The following is a 17,918-nucleotide window of genomic DNA, read 5'->3' on the forward strand; positions in this document are numbered from 1 at the left end:
TTTTTATAATGATTTATCTCTGTGTTCGGTTCAAATGTGCCCATTACCCAGGCTGCTGTGAGCATTTACATCAAAGCCTGACCAATTGCCAGTTCAGAAAAGGCTCAGTTCTAGGAACTAGTGGCCTCCTCCTGGTTTCTGCATTGCCCGCTATGTATATATTAATGTAAATCTATTGTTTTTCTCAGTAAATCTGATGGGCTTTTATTTTAAATCCTTTCTAGTGTGTGGTTGTTTTTTTTATTGAAGAGGTGAACTTAAAGTTAAAATATGTTTGTACAATAGTTTTACAGAAGCTTGCCTTGTCACTGAAATGTTTGTGTATTTCACTATCTCTGTGACAATTCTAATGCAATCAATGCCTCTCCCTCTTCCTCACCCCTTTTTTATTCAGGACAAGAAATATACCAAACTGTCCTTCGACCACAATGAGTTCAAGATCAGAAAGGTCTGAATGCACTTTGTCTTGTTTTACAGCCAGCTCTCCTTTCATCTACAGGGCAAGACACTGAAATATTTTAAGGGTCCCCATGCAAGAGGAGCAGGAATTTGTGAGTTCCAGCAAACACAATGGGGAACTCACTCCTGTTATGCAAGGACGCTTCAATTGTCCATCTACTAAACCCTGTTTGTCATTTGACATTCCTTCTGAATATTTCCAAAGAAACCATTTCACAACATTTACAGATACATAGAATTTAAGAGTGTGACATAAACACAAGCAATTTAATCAGAAATATTCTTCAGAAAATATTGTGCGGGCAGGGATAGCTCAACCACTGTTAACAGTTGTTTTCCTTGTCTGTGCTTGGGCTTTGCATTGGACCACATAAATTGGTTTCTGGACACTGATGGCTGAGTTTCAAGTGAAATGGAAAACAGACAATTTGGGATTAGTTCTATTACATCTCTGGAAGATGATGCTGTTTAGTCTTCTGGAGTGCAGGTTCTTTTTGTTTTGGAGTTTTTTTTGTTTTGTTTGTTTGTTTTTTCATTTGAGACTCCTTAGTTTAATGAGTGTGTGATGTTTTGCCAGGATCACTTTCCTCTCAAGGCAATCCAGATAACCAAGAAGAAACCAGAATGGAGAACTGAGAAGGAAATAAAGCTGTTACGAAGCTGGTTGCAGTTTGTGGAAAGCTACCGAAAATATAGCCTGAATCTGCAGTTGCTTCTGGCTAAAGTGATTCGCTTTGAACGGTAAATGTTCTTGTGAAGAGGTGTAATGTTTCTTTAAAGCTGTTTTTAGAATTGTACATATTTCAAGCTTCCAAATGACACTTTTTAGCCCCAAATTAGAACAATTACATGGATAACTCTCCATTTATTTTCAGTCTATGGTGTGTCTATTGAATGTACATTAGCCTGAAGGATGACTTCATGTTTTTGCTGTCTTTATCTAATTTCCTCTGTGTAGTCGGTGACATACTGATCTGTCTCTTACACTCTAGAGTGAGACTTTTCTACACTTATCAAAGAATTTGGACATTCAATTCTCATAAATATTAGTAGGAATTGGGCATCCAAATCCCCTAGGGAGCTTTGAGATTTCAATCAAAAATGTCATGTTAGAAGCTTTTCAGGTTTAAATGTTATCTGTCTCCCACTTCTTGCCTTTCTCTTAGAGGGTTGCATTCAGACTCTGTTCACACGTATGGTATTAAAGGGGGTACATTAATGCTGCAATAACAAAAGCAGCATTAATGGTGTTCCCACGTAGAACTCCCCTCCAACCTGAATTTATTCCTACCAGGAGTAGGAGACTGTGATCTCCACAAAGCATGGGGTGTCAAGGTCAAGGAATGCACACACTAAAATGTGTTAACTGTGTCCCATGACCCTCATGTTGGAAATCATTCCCCATGGCTCTGGAGCCACATGTGAACTCCATGTGGGACGCCACCTTTGAGTGGGTGTGACTCTTGAGCCCTGCTTGCCTGCCTCTCCTCCTGTGCACACCTACCTCTGAATTTGGCCCTTGGTGTGTATTTGTGGTGGAGGCTCCAGTCTCTGTTAGGTTTTTCCAGACTTTGAGGAGGCAGGAATTCACCGAGGAATCACTCCAATGCACAGATCTATCCCTTTAGTAGCATGCAGAAAGCCCCAGAGTCATTGTGAAAAGCCGTTAGTCCGTGGGAATATATCATAGGTCCAAGAGACCTAAAAGGAACTCTGCATCAGTCACAAAGATTCTCAATGACCCCTTCATCCTCAGTCCTAGATTAAGGCACCCTCTTCCCATTGGGCAGTGGCTGATTCTTATGTGTGGGTGCGGGCTCATAGGGATCATGCACTCAGGCTGCTCCTTGTGCCTAATCCTGAGCTTAAGCTCCCTTTGGGCTTCCTGGATTCCTGCAGTGCAGCATGTGCCCTCTCCTGCAGCTCACACTGTTCCTTCTTGGGTGGCATCCCCCTCCAGTTGGAGGACAGTTGACCGCAGGAATAAGGGGCCAGTTCTCAGGCCAGCCAGGGCTCTATGGGAGTAGAGAAAGCCATTGTCTTCTTCCTGACCATCCCCCTAGCTAGATAGGGCTTTGGAGCCGGGTCTGCCTTCATCGCAAAAGTGCTGATCTGTGCAGTGGGGCTCCACATGTTTTATTCCTGGATGATGATGTTGAGTGTTTATAGTGTTTTGATGGTGTTACAGATTTCATGGAATTTAAGGCCAGAAGGGACCGTTATGATCATCTACTCTGTCCTCCAGCATAACACAGACCATCAAATTTGCCCCAGTGACTCCTGCATCTCACTTCAGTGCCTTTAGAAAATATCAGTCTAATATTCTTCACCTCTAGTTTCATTTTCTGTTTCTCCCTCTTTTGGCCACCACTCTTTTCTCCTTTCTGGAAGAACAGAGAAGTTTCCTCTATATAGTGAATTCTTCCATAGAGTAATCACGGTTTTATTGTTAAGTGATGAGTTCCCTCACAGTGTGCCACATAGTTCAATACATTATGGTGGTTTTATTTCATTGCTTGACTGCATTATAAAATATTTAATTATATGTTTCTATGAGGGCTGTGGAAGGGGTTGGGCTCCACTTCACTCATAATTCTAGAAATCCCTTCACTTTTCCCACTTGAATATCAGCTCCTCTACAGGGCTTGACATCTCAGCCACTAGCCTTCTCCCCAGTGGAGGTCTCGATTGGACTATTTTTGCAGCTTCTTCACTGACGGTTATTACTGTAGAGTAAGCTGAGGTACTCCTTCCTAGAAGGTGGGCACAACTCTTCCGCAAGGCTGGCCCTGAGAAGTGATTGACAGGGAACAGGAATTGAACTCAAGTTGCAGAGGCAAATACCAAGAATGTTCTTTGACCAGTTCAAGCACACATGTTCCTGACTGCTTGTATCTTATATAAATAAAACAGACGTCAGCAGGTATCTGCCAGATAAAATCACTCTAAGTTAGAAAATAGAGCGCTCTGGAGTTCTCATCTGAAGTTCCCTACAGTTCTGGAGGTTCCAGTTCATTCCAGCTCATTACGGAGAGAGACCCTAGCTGCCAAGTGGATCCAAACTCCCTAAAAGATTAGCAATGGTGGGGAGGGAGTCTGACCAGCAGAAGTCCCAGTACAGGCCTGTTTTTCTGCTAGGTGGGAATAGAATCGGTGTTCCTGTGTTCTAGGTTTGGACGCAGGAGAGTCATCATAAAGAAGGGGCACTGTGGCAACAGTTTCTACTTCATCTACTTTGGTACTGTTGCCATTACTGAAGATGAGGATGGGAGCAGTGCCTTTACTGACCCAGATCCAACTTTGCTTCGCAAAGGTGCTGGATTTGGGGTGAGTGGTGTTTATAGTAAAACTTCTGTTAGTCTTAGGATCGAAGGGGAGCTGTATGCTTACTAAACAGTAAAATAAATAATCATGAGTTTTGGAAGGAAGGAAGATAAACCCTCATGCTTCAGCACTTATGCTAAGCTAACTATTGGGGGCTAGGAGGAAACTTTCCCTGGGAGCAGGTTATCCCATGACCACCTTTTACAGGGTTTCCCCTGAAGAATCTGGTATTGGCTATTGTTGGTGACAGCGTACTAGGTTAGATGACTATATAATGTCTCCCAATAAGGTCAATATTTGGCATATAAAGTTGGAGGATGAACTCCCAGCCGTAACTCAGTTTTTCCTTTTTCTCTGTATATAGGAAGTTGCTCTTTTAAAGGACAGGCGGAGAATTGCAACAGTTGTCTGTATGGAGGAAACAGAACTATTGGTAGTGGATAAAGAGGACTTTTTTGCTAATAAATTAGATGAGGAGCTTCAGAAAGAATTTCAGTATCGTTTCAGCTTCTTCAAGTAATTTCTTCCAGTGAGATCACTCCCTCCTGCCTCTGCCACTTCATTTTTACTTGCTGAATTGTTTGGCTATTCAAGTACAGTATGAGCTATTCTAATTCTACTAAAAAGTGCCCAAACAGTGTAGTATAGTAACCTCTATTCTATGCAAGATTTTACTGCCTTCACTGATTATGTTACTGGAAATGAAGTAGCAGTCATTCCAGAGGGACGTGGGTTAATGGATGCTGTTTCTTTGTGACTGTTACAGTTCTACAGCTTGATCTCATGTAGTACAGAGTCTTATATACAGTTGTACTGAAGGAATATTGTGATGTGTACAGTTTTCATTATACCTTGAAAGAAATGGGAAGGGGAAAACCATGTTTGCATTGTAATGAATGCATAGAGCACTAAAGTCTGCTGAAGTTCATGAACATAAGGATGTTTGTGCTTTTATTCCTTTCAAAAATATTATTCTGCTTTTTATATCCATGCTATAAACACTCTTAGAACAATCTAAGGCACGTTACTGGGGTTCCATGGTTACTGGGGCTCTAGGATGCGCAGGGGTCTGCCTGCATTGTGTAACTTACAGAATCAGGACCTAAGCCAGAAAAAGCACCTCCTTCCCATTAGTTGGAACACTAAAAAGATCACATTTTCCTCAGTGAAATAAGTTTTTCCTTGAGTCCTCTAGTTGGAATTAAGTGGTCATATGAAAAGATGTCTGCATTATTTCCTTTTCAGAGGTCTAGATCTCTTTGCAACGTGGCCTGATTACTCAGTAGAGAAAATTGCTAGTTACTGCAAAGCAGAGAAATTTCACTATGGACAAGTGATAGTCCGGGACATCCCGGAGTCAGCCAGCATAATATTCATTACTCAGGTATGATCCATCCATCCCAATACTGTTCATCTTGGGCCAGCAGACTAAAACAGTGACCAGCAGCCATTACAGGTGAAAGTGGGGAATGAAGCACTTCTCCAGATACATCCCCTTGGTGATTTTTTTTTTTCTGCTAATGGTGTCAAGTCTTTATGTAGGGCCGGATTCTGATACCTTTGCTCACACTGTGTGGTACCTTACTCCACTAGTAATCATACTGATTTTGTGCAGAGTAAGTTACTACTCAACGTGAATAAGGCTCTCAGAATCTGACCTGTCAACCACAAACTCTTCACAGAAGGAAGTAGGGTATGTCTACACTGCAATTAAAATCCCACCACTAGCCCGTGCCAGCTGAGTTGGCTTTACAGGGCTTGGGCGAAGGATCTGTTTAATTGCAGTGTAGATGTTTGGGCTCAGGCTAGATGCCCAGGCTCTAAGACCCTGTAAGGTGCGAGGGTCCTTGAGCTCAGGCTGCATCCCAAACATCTACACTGCAATTAAACAGCCCCTTAACTCAAGCCCATGTCAGCTGGCACGGGCCAGCTGTGGGTGTCTAACTGCAGTATAAATATACCCTAAATCTCCTGTAAGTTTTGTAAAGCACCTAGTTCATTTTCAGTGCTAAACAAATATTTATTAATGGTAGTTAACAAAACATGCTAGGAGGGAAAGAAAACTATATTGCCATGAATGCTGTACCTGTCCCTGTTCTTGAATCCATTCCAAAGTGAAGGAACATTTCTCTTGCCTCAATGGGAGCACTTGTTTGCACTAGAATATACTCTTGGGGGAGTTCTGCACCAAAAATTAAAAATTCTGTGAACAATATTTTAAAATTCTGCATATTTTATTTTTCATTAATAACACAATATAATCATGCCAGTTTCAATTATTTTGGTAATTTATTTCAAAATACCTGTCAGCAAGTACGTCTGTAACAATACAAACAACAAAAAAGATTCAGGAAATGTTTTTTGACAAATAGATTCCTTACTAGGCATATTAATGCAGAACTTTGAGTAATAATTCATTACTATAATTCAATTAATTATATTATTAATTACAATAATTATATTAATTACAATAATTCAAACCCAGAACCGTATTTCCCACACGCCTCAGAAGCAGTGCAAAGGCTTGTGGGAGTCAGGGTAATGGAGGAGCTGAGGGAGAGGGAATTAATTGCTGGTAAGGAGCCTAGGAGTGAACGTGGAGGATTGTTGGGTGTGTGGGGGAGAAGTATGGAACAGGGTTTGTTTGTTTTGGGGGGGAGGCATTGTGGGGGGGATTGTTAGAGAGTTGTGGCGTTTCCCCCATGCAGACCCTGGCTGACTCCAGCCTCTCCCAGTCAGTCAGACACAGCTGCCCATGTGTCCCTGCACCTTCACTTAGCCACCTCCTGCCCCCATGTGGCCCTGCACTCCCACTCAGCCCACCCCTCCCGAGTCCCCATATCCCTGCACCCCCACTCAGCCATCCCCAATCCCCATATGGCCCAGCAACCCCACTCCCGTTCAGGCCCCGCTCCAGTCTGTTCCCCCCACTAGCCCTTCTGAACCCTAGTCTATGTGACCTCCCACCCCCACCCCAGCAGTCCCATGTACCTGGCTCTATCTGTCCCTACCCCATATACCATATATATCTGTGACTAGCTGAGCTGTCTGCCTTCTATTCTTGTGCCACAGCAGCTCCTGGTGGGCAAAAGGTGTAATTGAAGCACCTCTCCAGCAGAATTTTTTTTGTTTGTTTGTTTTTGGAGAGAAGAAAAATCTGCAGGGGATGTGAATTCTGCTCATGCACAGTGGTGCAGAATTCCCCCAGGAGTAAATATAGATGTCATTACCTTGGTACCAGAAAATTGGCTGAAAAAGAAATGCCTGAGATAGGTAGGCAGACAGAAACAAATTTAATTTAAAGGGAGGACACCATAGTTTCTTAAGGGAACAGGTACTGAAATTACTTACAGTCATGCAGAAAGTACCCTGCAAATTTTCAGGTGTAATACTGCAATGATCATCCATATTTCCTGATGGGTTACACTGGCTTTGTACACAGATAGTACTACATATGAAACTATATATATATAGTAATGGAATTTTAATGAAATTCAAATAATTTCTGCCAAGTTGCCTATGGAAAGTGAGTTTAAAATCCATGGAGATACTGAATTGCAATGTCATCCATTTATTATAACCCTTATTTTTTCCTAGTTACCTCTTCTTCCTTTTTGTCACTTTTTGATCCTCATTTATTGAGTCATGTCTGAATATACATTATAAGATTGCTGGGGGCAAGGGTTGTTTTTCACTTGTTCCTGAGTGGTACCTAGCATACTTTTGGACTCTCTGAAATATTTAATAACAATGGCACAGCAGCTTGATAACACCAACTTAAAGATGCCAATAAAATTGTGCAGAACAAAACGATATAGTGGTGGATGTTTTGCTCAATCACTGTGCTCAAATCCAGAATAAAAGACAATAATTGGTGTATTTTTCGCATTTATATGCAATAACCATTTTGATATGGTGTGGTTTGAATGATTGTTTTATTTTCAGTGTAAATATATTGTCACTTCGCAACAAACAATTATACAAAAATAATTTGGAAGGATATTCCAGGTCCCAAAGCCCTGATAGCCCTAATTCAATGGATTACTGCTGAACAGCTATATTATAAAGGTCTTATTTAAAGCCCATTGAAGTAGATGGAAAGATTCCCAGTAGTAAGAACCTTCTGACAGTGAGTGTTCTCTGCTTACACAAGTAGTTCTGCTGTCCTCAGTGGAACTGCTCGTTTGATTAAGAGGTTGCAGGAATGGTTCCTAATTTGCTTAGAGATTATTTGTTTGCTATATCCGAGATAATTTACAGTATGGACAGTACAATAATTTGTGTAGGAAAAAGACACCTCTCTAGAGATGGGATTATTGAATACTTCTGAGAGGCATTGTTATCTGATGGACTGAGGCCTTGTCTACACTTACCAGGGGTTCGATGTGTGGTGATTGATGCTTCGGCGGTTGATTTAGTGGGTCAAGTGAAGACCTGCTAAATCGACCGCAGATCACTCTCCTATTGACTCCTGTACTCCACCTGAACGAGAAGCACAAGGAGAGTTGATGGGAGAGCGTCTCCGGTCGACATTGCGTAGTGTGGACCCCACGGTAAATAGATCTAAGTATGTCAACTTCAGCTACGTTATTCATGTAGCTGAAGTTGCATAACTTAGATTGATCTCCCCCTGTAGTGTAGACAAGGCCTCAGTGTGGGCTGGGAACTAAGTTCTTATCCTGGCACTGTCAGTGAATTAATAGGTAACTTTTCCAAGGCCACATAGCTTTCCTGTGTCTCAGTTTCTCTATTTGTAAAATGAAAATAATGCTTATTTCTCTACCTACCGAGGAGGTATTGCAAGGATTTTATAAACAATTTGCACAGCCCTTTGAAGACCTAAAGTTCCACAAGTGTTAAGTATTATTACTGAATGGTAGTCCATGGCTAATATAATAATACCTAACTCTTAGTATTTTTCGCCCATAGATTGAAGTGCTGTAGAAGGTAGATATCATCTGCATTTTACAAGTGGGGAAATCAAGGCATTAGGAAGTCAGAGGCAGTGCTGCAGTATTAACTTTATTCTCCTCATCTGTTTTATTAGGGAAAATGTGAAGTTTTACGTCTGGTTGATCTCACCACTTGCCCATCCTATCACAAGTGGATCAGTCAGCAAATGGATTTTCCCAAACTCAGTCCTTATTACTCTATGGAGACTGGTATGTTACAGTGATTTCCAGACATACATAATTTGGAAAACTTCAGCGTTACCAGCCTATAGCATAGTTGTTAGTGACTCGTAACTTTGTGTTATTCTTATCTGTATTTTTTGTTATAACTTCATAGATTTTAAAGACAGAAGGGACCATCATTCTAGTCTGACTTCCTAGGCCAAGTTAGAACTCAGCAGTGGGAGAGAGAGAAGGGGGAGTCACAGATACTCACAAAACAGAACGTTGCCCTAACCCTATGCTTTTCAGGGTTACAGACATAGGCGCCGGAGGACCCATGGGGAAAAAATAGTGGGTGCTCAGCAGCCTCGCAGATCAGTTTCTCCCCCTCCCTCTCAGCCCTCCCGCCCGCTGGTGGCCCCACCGATCAGCTCCTCCCACCGCCTGCCACCTACCGCAATCAGCTGTTCAGCAGTATGCAAGAAGCCTCGTTGGGTGAGGGGAGAGCAAGGGCAGGGCATGCTTGGGGGAGTGGGTGGAACAGGGTGGGAAGAGGCAGGGGTGGAGTGGGGATGGCAAGGGGTGGGGATGGGGCTTTGGGGGAAGGAGTGGAGTGGGGGCAGGGTCTGGGTCAGGACAGGGATTGAGCACCCCCGGGGAAATGAGGAAGCCAGCGCCTGTGGTTGCACATGCCTCCAAGGCACACAATACAATTGGTCAAAGCCTTGTTTTCTCAACTCCCAGTCTTGAAAATCTTATTTCTATTAGGAAAGAGATTTTTTTAAAAATCACACTGGTGCCTTTGCTGGGAAGTTGACAATTCACCCCGGTTTCATTGGCCTCTAGTCCTGGAGCTCCACTGGTGAGCAGGATCTTATCACCATTTCATAATTAAATGGCATGCAAGGTCTCAATCCTGCAAAGACAGTTGTGCCCACACCATGTCCTATTACAGGGGTGGCCAACCTGTGGCTCCAGAGCTACAGGCGGCTCTTCAGAGGTTAATATGCGGCTCCTTGTATGGGGACCGACTCTGGGGCTGGAGCTACAGATGCCAACTTCCCAATGTGCTGGGAGGGGCTCACTGCTCCACCCCTGGCTCTGCCACAGGCCCTGCCCCCGCTCCACCCCTTCTTGCCCCCTCCCCTGAGCCTCCTATGCCCTCGCTCCTCCCCCTCCCCCTCTGAGTCTCCTGCACGCCGCCACGAAAGAGCTGATCGAGAGGTGTGGAGAGGGAGGGGGAGGTGCTGATCAGTGGGGCTGCCAGTGGGTGGGAGGCGCTGGGAGCGGGGGTGGAGGAGCTGATGCGGGGCTGCTGACGTATTACTGTGGCTCTATGGCAATGTACATTCGTAAATTTTGGCTCCTTCTCAGGCTCAGGTTGGTCACCCCTGTCCTATTAACTTCAGCAGAACTCCATGCAGGTATAAGGACCCATGCTGGTGGATCACCTCAGAATTAAATAATTTAGCTTTGACTAACTTTCATTTACTTTCTTTGCAGACATCACAGGCAGAAAAAGATTCAATAATTTTATGTGGAAGTCCTTTCCTGTGCAGGATCTGAGTAATCTGAAATCGATGTATGTCCCACCTTTAAATCCTCAGAAGGATGAAAATTTCGAAAGGCAATACCTGGCTTTAAATAGGAAATATAAAAATGCACACACAAAGCTGGAGAAAGAGGACAGAGGTGACAGTAGAAGGTAGGATGAGTTACGGGTCCCTCCATAGATTACTGATCCGGAGCAATAAGAGTAGAAGTCCCAGGCTTGGTTTCTACACCAGGACTTGAAATAAATAAAGTTATACTTCCCAAAGTATTTCTGAGACCCACTTCTCATCTCACTAATGGTTAGAGCTGGCTAAAGGTGCTTGAATGAAAAGTTTCTTTGGGGGAAAAAAGCGATTTTTTGAAAGCGATTTTTTTGTGTGTGAAAAATTTGTCAATTTTTTTTTCTTGATTTATGCATTTTTTGTGCTTTTTAAACTTTGGAAATGTTAATCTAAAACATTATCAAAATTATTACAATTTTTTTATTTACTGCAACAAAAATATCAATGTTTTTATGATAAAAATATTGGGGGGAATTTGAGAAATTAAAAAAAGAAGGATGATTCAATTCTGAACGCTTCAAAATGAGAACTTCAAAATTTATCACAAACATAGATTTTAATTTTTCGATCAGTTCTGCTTATGGTGGTGCAAATAGCAGCAATTCCACTGAAGTGAATGAAATTACTTTGATGTAAAATGAGATGAAAATCAGGCCCAATGTTGCAAGCACAGAACAGCTTTTACAAAGAAAAAAATCACCTCCTTATTATATCATGACTACAGTGTGTTTCATTGTAAGAAGACTGGTACAAAAAACTTAGAGTTTGAGACATATATGTGAACAAGTTATGCAGAGAAAAGGAAATAATTACCGTAGTTTCTTTTCATACATGTTGAATGTGGTGGTGAGACATCCAGGAGATAGACAGGTGGAGATCACTGATGGCGCTGAAGGAAGAAAGTTGGGGATAGAGAGATAGATTAGGGTGTCGTCAGCACAGAGGTAGCAGTTAAAGCTATGTGAGTGAATGAGGTCACCCATGGAGAGAGTCTAGAACAACCTGCAGCCATCAGGGTAATCCGCTGGTGGGCCGCCAGACAGTTTGTTTACATTTGCATGGCTGCCCACAGCTCCTAGTGGTCACGGTTTGCTGTTCTCGGCCAATGGGAGCTGGGGTAAGCGGCAGCCAGCATACCCCTGTGGCCCGTGCCACTTCCCGCTGCTCCCATTGGCTGGGAATGGCGAGCCATGGCCACTGGGAGCTGCGGGAGGCCGTGCAAATGTAAACAGACTGTCTGGCGGCCTGCCAGCGGATTACCCTGATGGGCTGTGTGCGGCCCCCGGGCTGCAGGTTGCCCACCACTGGTCTACAATGAGAAGAGGGAGTGCAGGGCACTTGGGGACTCAAACAGGGAAAGGGAGGAAGGGGGTGGGGCCTCCAAAAAGTTTCTCCAGGGATAGTTATAAGGGTAAGAAGAAAAGCAAGAATGTACTGAGCTAGAGTCACCTTAGAAGAAGAGGTTATGAAGGAGGAGGAACTCATCTGTGTCAAAGGTAGCAGAGAAATCAAAGAGAATGAGGACAGAAAAGAGGCTAATATATTTGAATGTATTAAATGACAAAGTTGTTTAAATTCTATTCATGTTGGTTTGTTAGATGTGAAAAACAATTGCCTTGCTTGAGGTAGTGTCACAATAAATACCTGTAAAGGATGGTTCAAAATAAGTTAACATTTTTGTAGATATGATGACTTCAGTGATGATGAGAAAGAAGTCGTTCAGAAAGAAATATCAGGGTTGTTCCGGAAGAAACTAACTGTTCTCACACCATATGGAGAAATACCCACTGCTGTTGCCACAGCAATTTATACTAGGGTCGATGAAGTGCATAAAGGGGAACTCCTGGTGAGTACATCCAGAAGGGCAAGCTGCTGTTATAAGTTTGTGTCTTATCTAGTAGCAAAAATTCTTCCCACCTCACAGTCACACAAACCCTGAAAAGCTACACATTCCTGTTCCTCCAAATGTTATGAAGTAGAGAACTTGTGCAAATCAGCTCTTTGTGTCCCACGGTCCATATATTTAGTAATCAGTCCTGTAGTAGAGGACTTCTTTGTGGAGGAGATGACGTGGAATGCTTTGAGAAATTCTACCCCTGCTGAAGGGAACAGATTGCCCCAAAGAATCATATGTACTCTCCAAGTCTGTGGATCACAGAAAACCCTCAACATTTCCAAGGCTGGCTGCCGTAGAAGCTATTTCCTGTTAACTCAAGTCTATGGGGTTATTACCTTACATAAGAGCTGACATACGGTAAGTGTTGTCATATTACTTCATACTGCTAGTGCAGAGTGAGGGATGATGCCAGATGACCTCATGGAGGAAAGTTTCTGCATATCCACAAACTCTGGGCTGTTGTGTTCCACTTATTAAAGTAGCCAGGGAGGAGACATACTTGGACTCTGTGATCTTTGCTTGCCTTGGTTATCCCCTAAAAATTCTCTGCTGATGGAGATTCTATGGAGTCCAAACAGAAACTTATATCTGCTTCCCCCCTGACAAAAACCATGAGGGAAAGCAGCCAGTGATAGCACCAATTGCCCTTCCTCAAGATGAATTTCCTCTGGTGTCCAGGTTGGTGTAGGGATGCGGTAATTGAGACCTTTCTACGCTTGCTTGGGTGACTCCTCTATACAATGTTTATACAGTAGCAAAATCTTCTTCAAAATCTAGAAAATGTCACTAATAGCTATAAAGAATTTCCAAAATGACAAATTCTCAAACTACTTCCTAAATGATTTTTTTTTTAAAGTTTACTGTCAAATTCTGCACGACTCAACATAAACAAGAGCAATATTCAGATATATTTGTACCAGTACACCAATCCAGAGTACATGGTGATGTGCAGATAGCTTTCTATTGTTTTATTTACCCCTCAGGGGATAAGCCAGCATCTTCTACCTGAAGATAAGCAAGATAATCGGAGCATGGTTTTGGTCAGTCAGGGAGCTCAGATCATTCGGTTGAAAAAGGAGAAGTTTGAGGAATTAGCAGATCATACAACAATAATGAAATTACACAAATTACAGCCGAAATATCCCAGGTAAGTGAAATTAATGCGTCTGGGGAGAGACAGTACCCATGAACTAGTGCTCAACAAAATATAAAAGCTTGTTGGCTGTCATTTACCCAAACTCATTCTCACTTAATTAGAATTCAAGGGTGAAATTTTGGCTCTAATGAAATCAATGGGAGTTTTATCACTGATTGAAATGGAGCCAGGCTTTCACCAAGTGTCTTTTATCCTTTTCAGTGATGATGAGCTGTGTCAAAGCTTTCTGGAACAGAACCACTGGAAAATATTCAAGAAAGATCTGATGAATCTTTTCCTGGAGCGAAAACTCATGATGATGGCGGCAAGTTCTCAGCATGTGAAGCCGAAGAAAGATATTTATAACTCCTGGAGTGTGAATCAAGCAGGTATTCTAGACCTGACCACTACCCACCATCATCTTCCAACAGGCATTCAAGGGCTACAGCGCAGATATGTCCCTGTCCACATAAGACAGGGAAAGGATTCGGAGGGCCTGCCAAATATTGAGCTAAGATTGATTCATGGCATTGCTGTACCACGGCCTACTTTGAAAGGATTGTTTTAGTGAGTTTGAGGAAATTAGGCCGGCAGGTTTAACAGCACAGATGCAGCTTGAGAAGCCAAAAAGTGAAACCGCGAATTTTTTAGTTGAATGTTACAAAAATACGTGAATTTTAAATAAAAGTAATTTTCCCCAATTTCTAAGTAACAATTAAATGTTCCTGCCCGGATTTCTGCTGTGAACGCTGAAGTAAACTTATTTTTCATTGTGGTAATCTGCATTTCTATTCGCTTTGAGTAGGAAACCTGTTTTCACCATTTTGTTTTTCTCTGCAAGATGGATATTTTTATATAAGGTTAAGATTTTCTGTTATTTATATTTGATCCTACGATACCTTCACATTCTAAACAACATATTTAATACAAATAGAAATTGAACAAAGATTTTAACACCTCTCTGAGTTCAGTTGATCAGGAAGCCATGTGAAGTTTAAAGTGCTCATTGGCTGCTGCTGTAGTTTTTGTTGTGCTTCAGTATGCTTGGGAGGTTGATAATATGGCTTAAAGTTTAGACTGTTGAAATGTGTTTCACGCAGTTTTACATGTTTTTCAACACTGCAGATGAAATTTTAAATTAAAGTTTTCAATTAAATAAAAATTAATTAAAACGTTTCTATTCATACTTTTTAAAATCTTAATGTGATCATTATTATAAAGAGTTAGATTTTAGAAATATATTAACAGACTGAAAAGATGTGCTCTTTCCCCATGTCTTCCCTCTCAAAAGCAGTTTTGAGAACTATTCGCCATTTATGTCAGGCTTGCACCAGCAAAATATGTTTCTGGTACCTTAGTCAACATAAAACAGATTGAGGCCCTGATCCTGCAAAGATTTACAGATGTGTTAACTTTACCCAATGTGAATAGTCCTAATTAAGTCAACATGACATTTCACAGTGCAAAAGGTTAAGCGTATAAATAAATCTATGCAGGATTGGGGCCTAAGCTGTATCAGTATTTTTCTTTGTACTAGCTATATAATGTACTGTATGAAAACACATGTATGCTAAGGCTGAAAATGATCAAATAGTATTTTTATCTCAGAGGATGTGAATAAGTTAGTAAGACAAGATATGGTTTTAACGAAAGAATATCCACTTAAATGTATTTGTACAAAGGTTAGATTTCCAAGAGAATTAGTCAGAAATGTCGGAAACCCTATCTTTTGTCATTAACGATTTAAAAAAAAGTATGAAAAAGGTAAAATGTGAGATGAAGGCGCATGCTGATCTCTCAAAAGGAAAACAGTTTGAAGAGCTGATGATTCATTGAGTCTGATCTTGTCATTTATGTCAGGTTTCAGAGTAGCAGCCGTGTTAGTCTGTATTTGCAAAAAGAAAAGGAGTACTTGTGGCACCTTAGAGACTGACCAATTTATTTGAGCATAAGCTTTCGTGAGCTACAGCTCACTTCATCGTATGCATTCAGTGGAAAATACAGTGGGGAGATATATATACATAGAGAACATGAAACAATGGGTGTTATCCCCCCACCCTGCTGGTAATAGCTCACCTTAAGTGATCACTCTCCTTAAAGTGTGTATGGTTTCAGAGTAACAGCCGTGTTAGTCTGTATTCGCAAAAAGAAAAGGAGTACTTGTGGCACCTTAGAGACTAGAATTAATAAATAAATTGGTTAGTCTCTAAGGTGCCACAAGTACTCTTTTTCTTTTAGTGTGTATGTTAACACCCATTGTTTCATGTTCTCTGTGTATATAAATCTCCCCACTATATCCCCCCCCTGCTCTCCTGCTGGTAATAGCTCACCTTAAGTGATCACTTTCCTTACAGTGTATATGGTAATACCCATTGTTTCATGTTCTCTATGTATATAAATCTCCCCACTGTATTTTCCCCTGAATTCATCCGATGAAGTGAGCTGTAGCTCATGAAAGCTTATGCTCAAATAAATTGGTTAGTCTCTAAGGTGCCACAAGTACTCCTTTTCTTTTTGTAATTTATGTGTATCTGTTACTTCTGTGGAAGTTGCATGCATGAGGACTTTAGGACTGTACCTTTGGTTAGGACACCTATAGGAATACATATTGTAAGTGGCTACATAAAAACAAATCATACTGAAAATGGGAGTGGGGAGCCTGGAAGATGGATTGGAAAACATAGCTTCTGTCTGTTCCAACAGGTTGTATATTTCATGGACTGAAATGTCACTTATTGAAGGATATTAATCATGATGAATGCAGTATGGTGTAAATTTTTGATGTAGGTTTTAGAGTTCTCCACATGTTAGCTGACCCAGTTTTGTACATGAGCAATTAATATATTTCTGACATGCTATTGTCTGAGGAAAACTAATCCTGAGAGATATCAACTTAAAAACATCCAGTAGAGCACTGAAGTCTCTTGTACCTTGAATCATCATAACAATAAAGAAAATTAAAATGAGGCAACAGAGAATTTACTGACAGGAGCATATGAACAGAGATGAGATACTGGAAGAAATTGTTGGCCTGATTTCCAGAAATACTGGGCAGTTGTAATGGATATTCTTTAAAAAAAAAAAAAAAAAAAAAAAAAAAAGAAAGAAAGAAAAAAGAAACCACACCAAACTTGTCTAACTTGTTCATAGTATGAATCCAGGTGATTCTTTGATAAATAACTATTGGATCATTTTCATTCTAAATTACATATGTATTTTCATACACAGTCTTCTACTGCTAACTCATAAATATTCCATCAGCTCAGTTCCCAATAGTTCAGTTATCTAGTGCAGTTACAGGCCAGGCTACTGGCTGGTAATAAACCTAAAGTATTTAAAATATGATGATTTTTTGCTCATGTGCAATGAAGTGTTGGTTTCAGGTTTGATATCCCTGTTTGCAATCTCATCAGGTAACACACAGACCTGAATATGTAAATACGTTCTCACTACTATAGGAAGTTGGCAGAACAAGGTTGTCACAACTGATAGGAAATGTGGGAACGTATATGCTTCATTTTTTCTTGCTGTATTTGTTCTGTGGATCAATAGCATATTTTGTACTGGATAACTCAGCTGAAAACCTAGTATACAAAAGTATAAAAAACAATGATTAGTATAGAGAAGGTAAATTGAGTAATCCTGTGTGCCATTGTTGACAGCAACAATTTTAAAACTGTAAAAAGGAAATACTTTTTGACACCGAGCATAATTAAGCTGAAAAACTCATGGCCTCAAGGTGGTATTGAGGCCAAGAACTTAATAGGATTCTAAATAAAATTAGTCATATGGAGAATTAGAACACAATAATAGTAGATATTATTTTTTTATATACAAGGGATATAAACCCTCATGCTTCAGGGCATAAGCCATCCACTAACTGATGGAAATTAGGAAGAAACTTTGTTTACAGGCAAGTTATTCCATAATTTTTCCTTGAGAGGGGAGTGGTGAAAGGATTTGCAGTTTAATCCAGAGTATCTGGTACTGGCAACTATCAAAGACAGCTTGCTGGTAGATGGACCACTGTTCTGGTCTGATCTGGTATGGTAATTCTTTTGTATGTTCAAGTGATGCCAATATGAACACTAATGTTTACTCAAGACTGAAGCAACCCATTTCATGCAAAAAAAAATCAGTTCTTGAAAAGCTGTTGAAAAGTCTCTCTGCAAATATTTTAAAACATTTCTTTCCTTGTTGTTATGAAACTGTCAGTAGGAAAACACCAGATATTGGTTTCTTTTGGATTTATTTGTTCTTGCTGATTATTCACAGCTTGAAAGCCTAATCCTTTGTTTGCAACATCATAATCATTTACATACAACCAATCATGTCACAATGGATTATGAGTCCAGGATAGGAATTAGTACAGT

General features: G+C 40.9%; 1 protein-coding gene across 1 annotated transcript; it reads left to right on the forward strand.

Annotated features, from left to right (window-relative positions):
- Positions 1 to 1,024: 1,024 nt before the first annotated feature.
- CNBD2 (cyclic nucleotide binding domain containing 2) lies at positions 1,025 to 14,664 on the forward strand (the record flags this gene model as incomplete). Its single annotated transcript, XM_084643186.1, has 9 exons — positions 1,025 to 1,200; positions 3,630 to 3,786; positions 4,148 to 4,299; positions 5,029 to 5,167; positions 8,831 to 8,945; positions 10,401 to 10,602; positions 12,197 to 12,359; positions 13,394 to 13,557; positions 13,768 to 14,664. 9 exons carry the CDS (start codon positions 1,025 to 1,027, stop codon positions 14,111 to 14,113), a joined length of 1,614 nt encoding a protein of 537 aa, XP_084499312.1. The 3' UTR covers positions 14,114 to 14,664.
- Between the last annotated feature and the right edge of the window lie 3,254 nt (positions 14,665 to 17,918).

This window comes from Lepidochelys olivacea, assembly GCF_965140295.1.
Source record: "Lepidochelys olivacea isolate rLepOli2 genome assembly, chromosome: 11".
In the NCBI taxonomy this organism is placed as follows: Eukaryota; Metazoa; Chordata; order Testudines; family Cheloniidae; genus Lepidochelys; species Lepidochelys olivacea.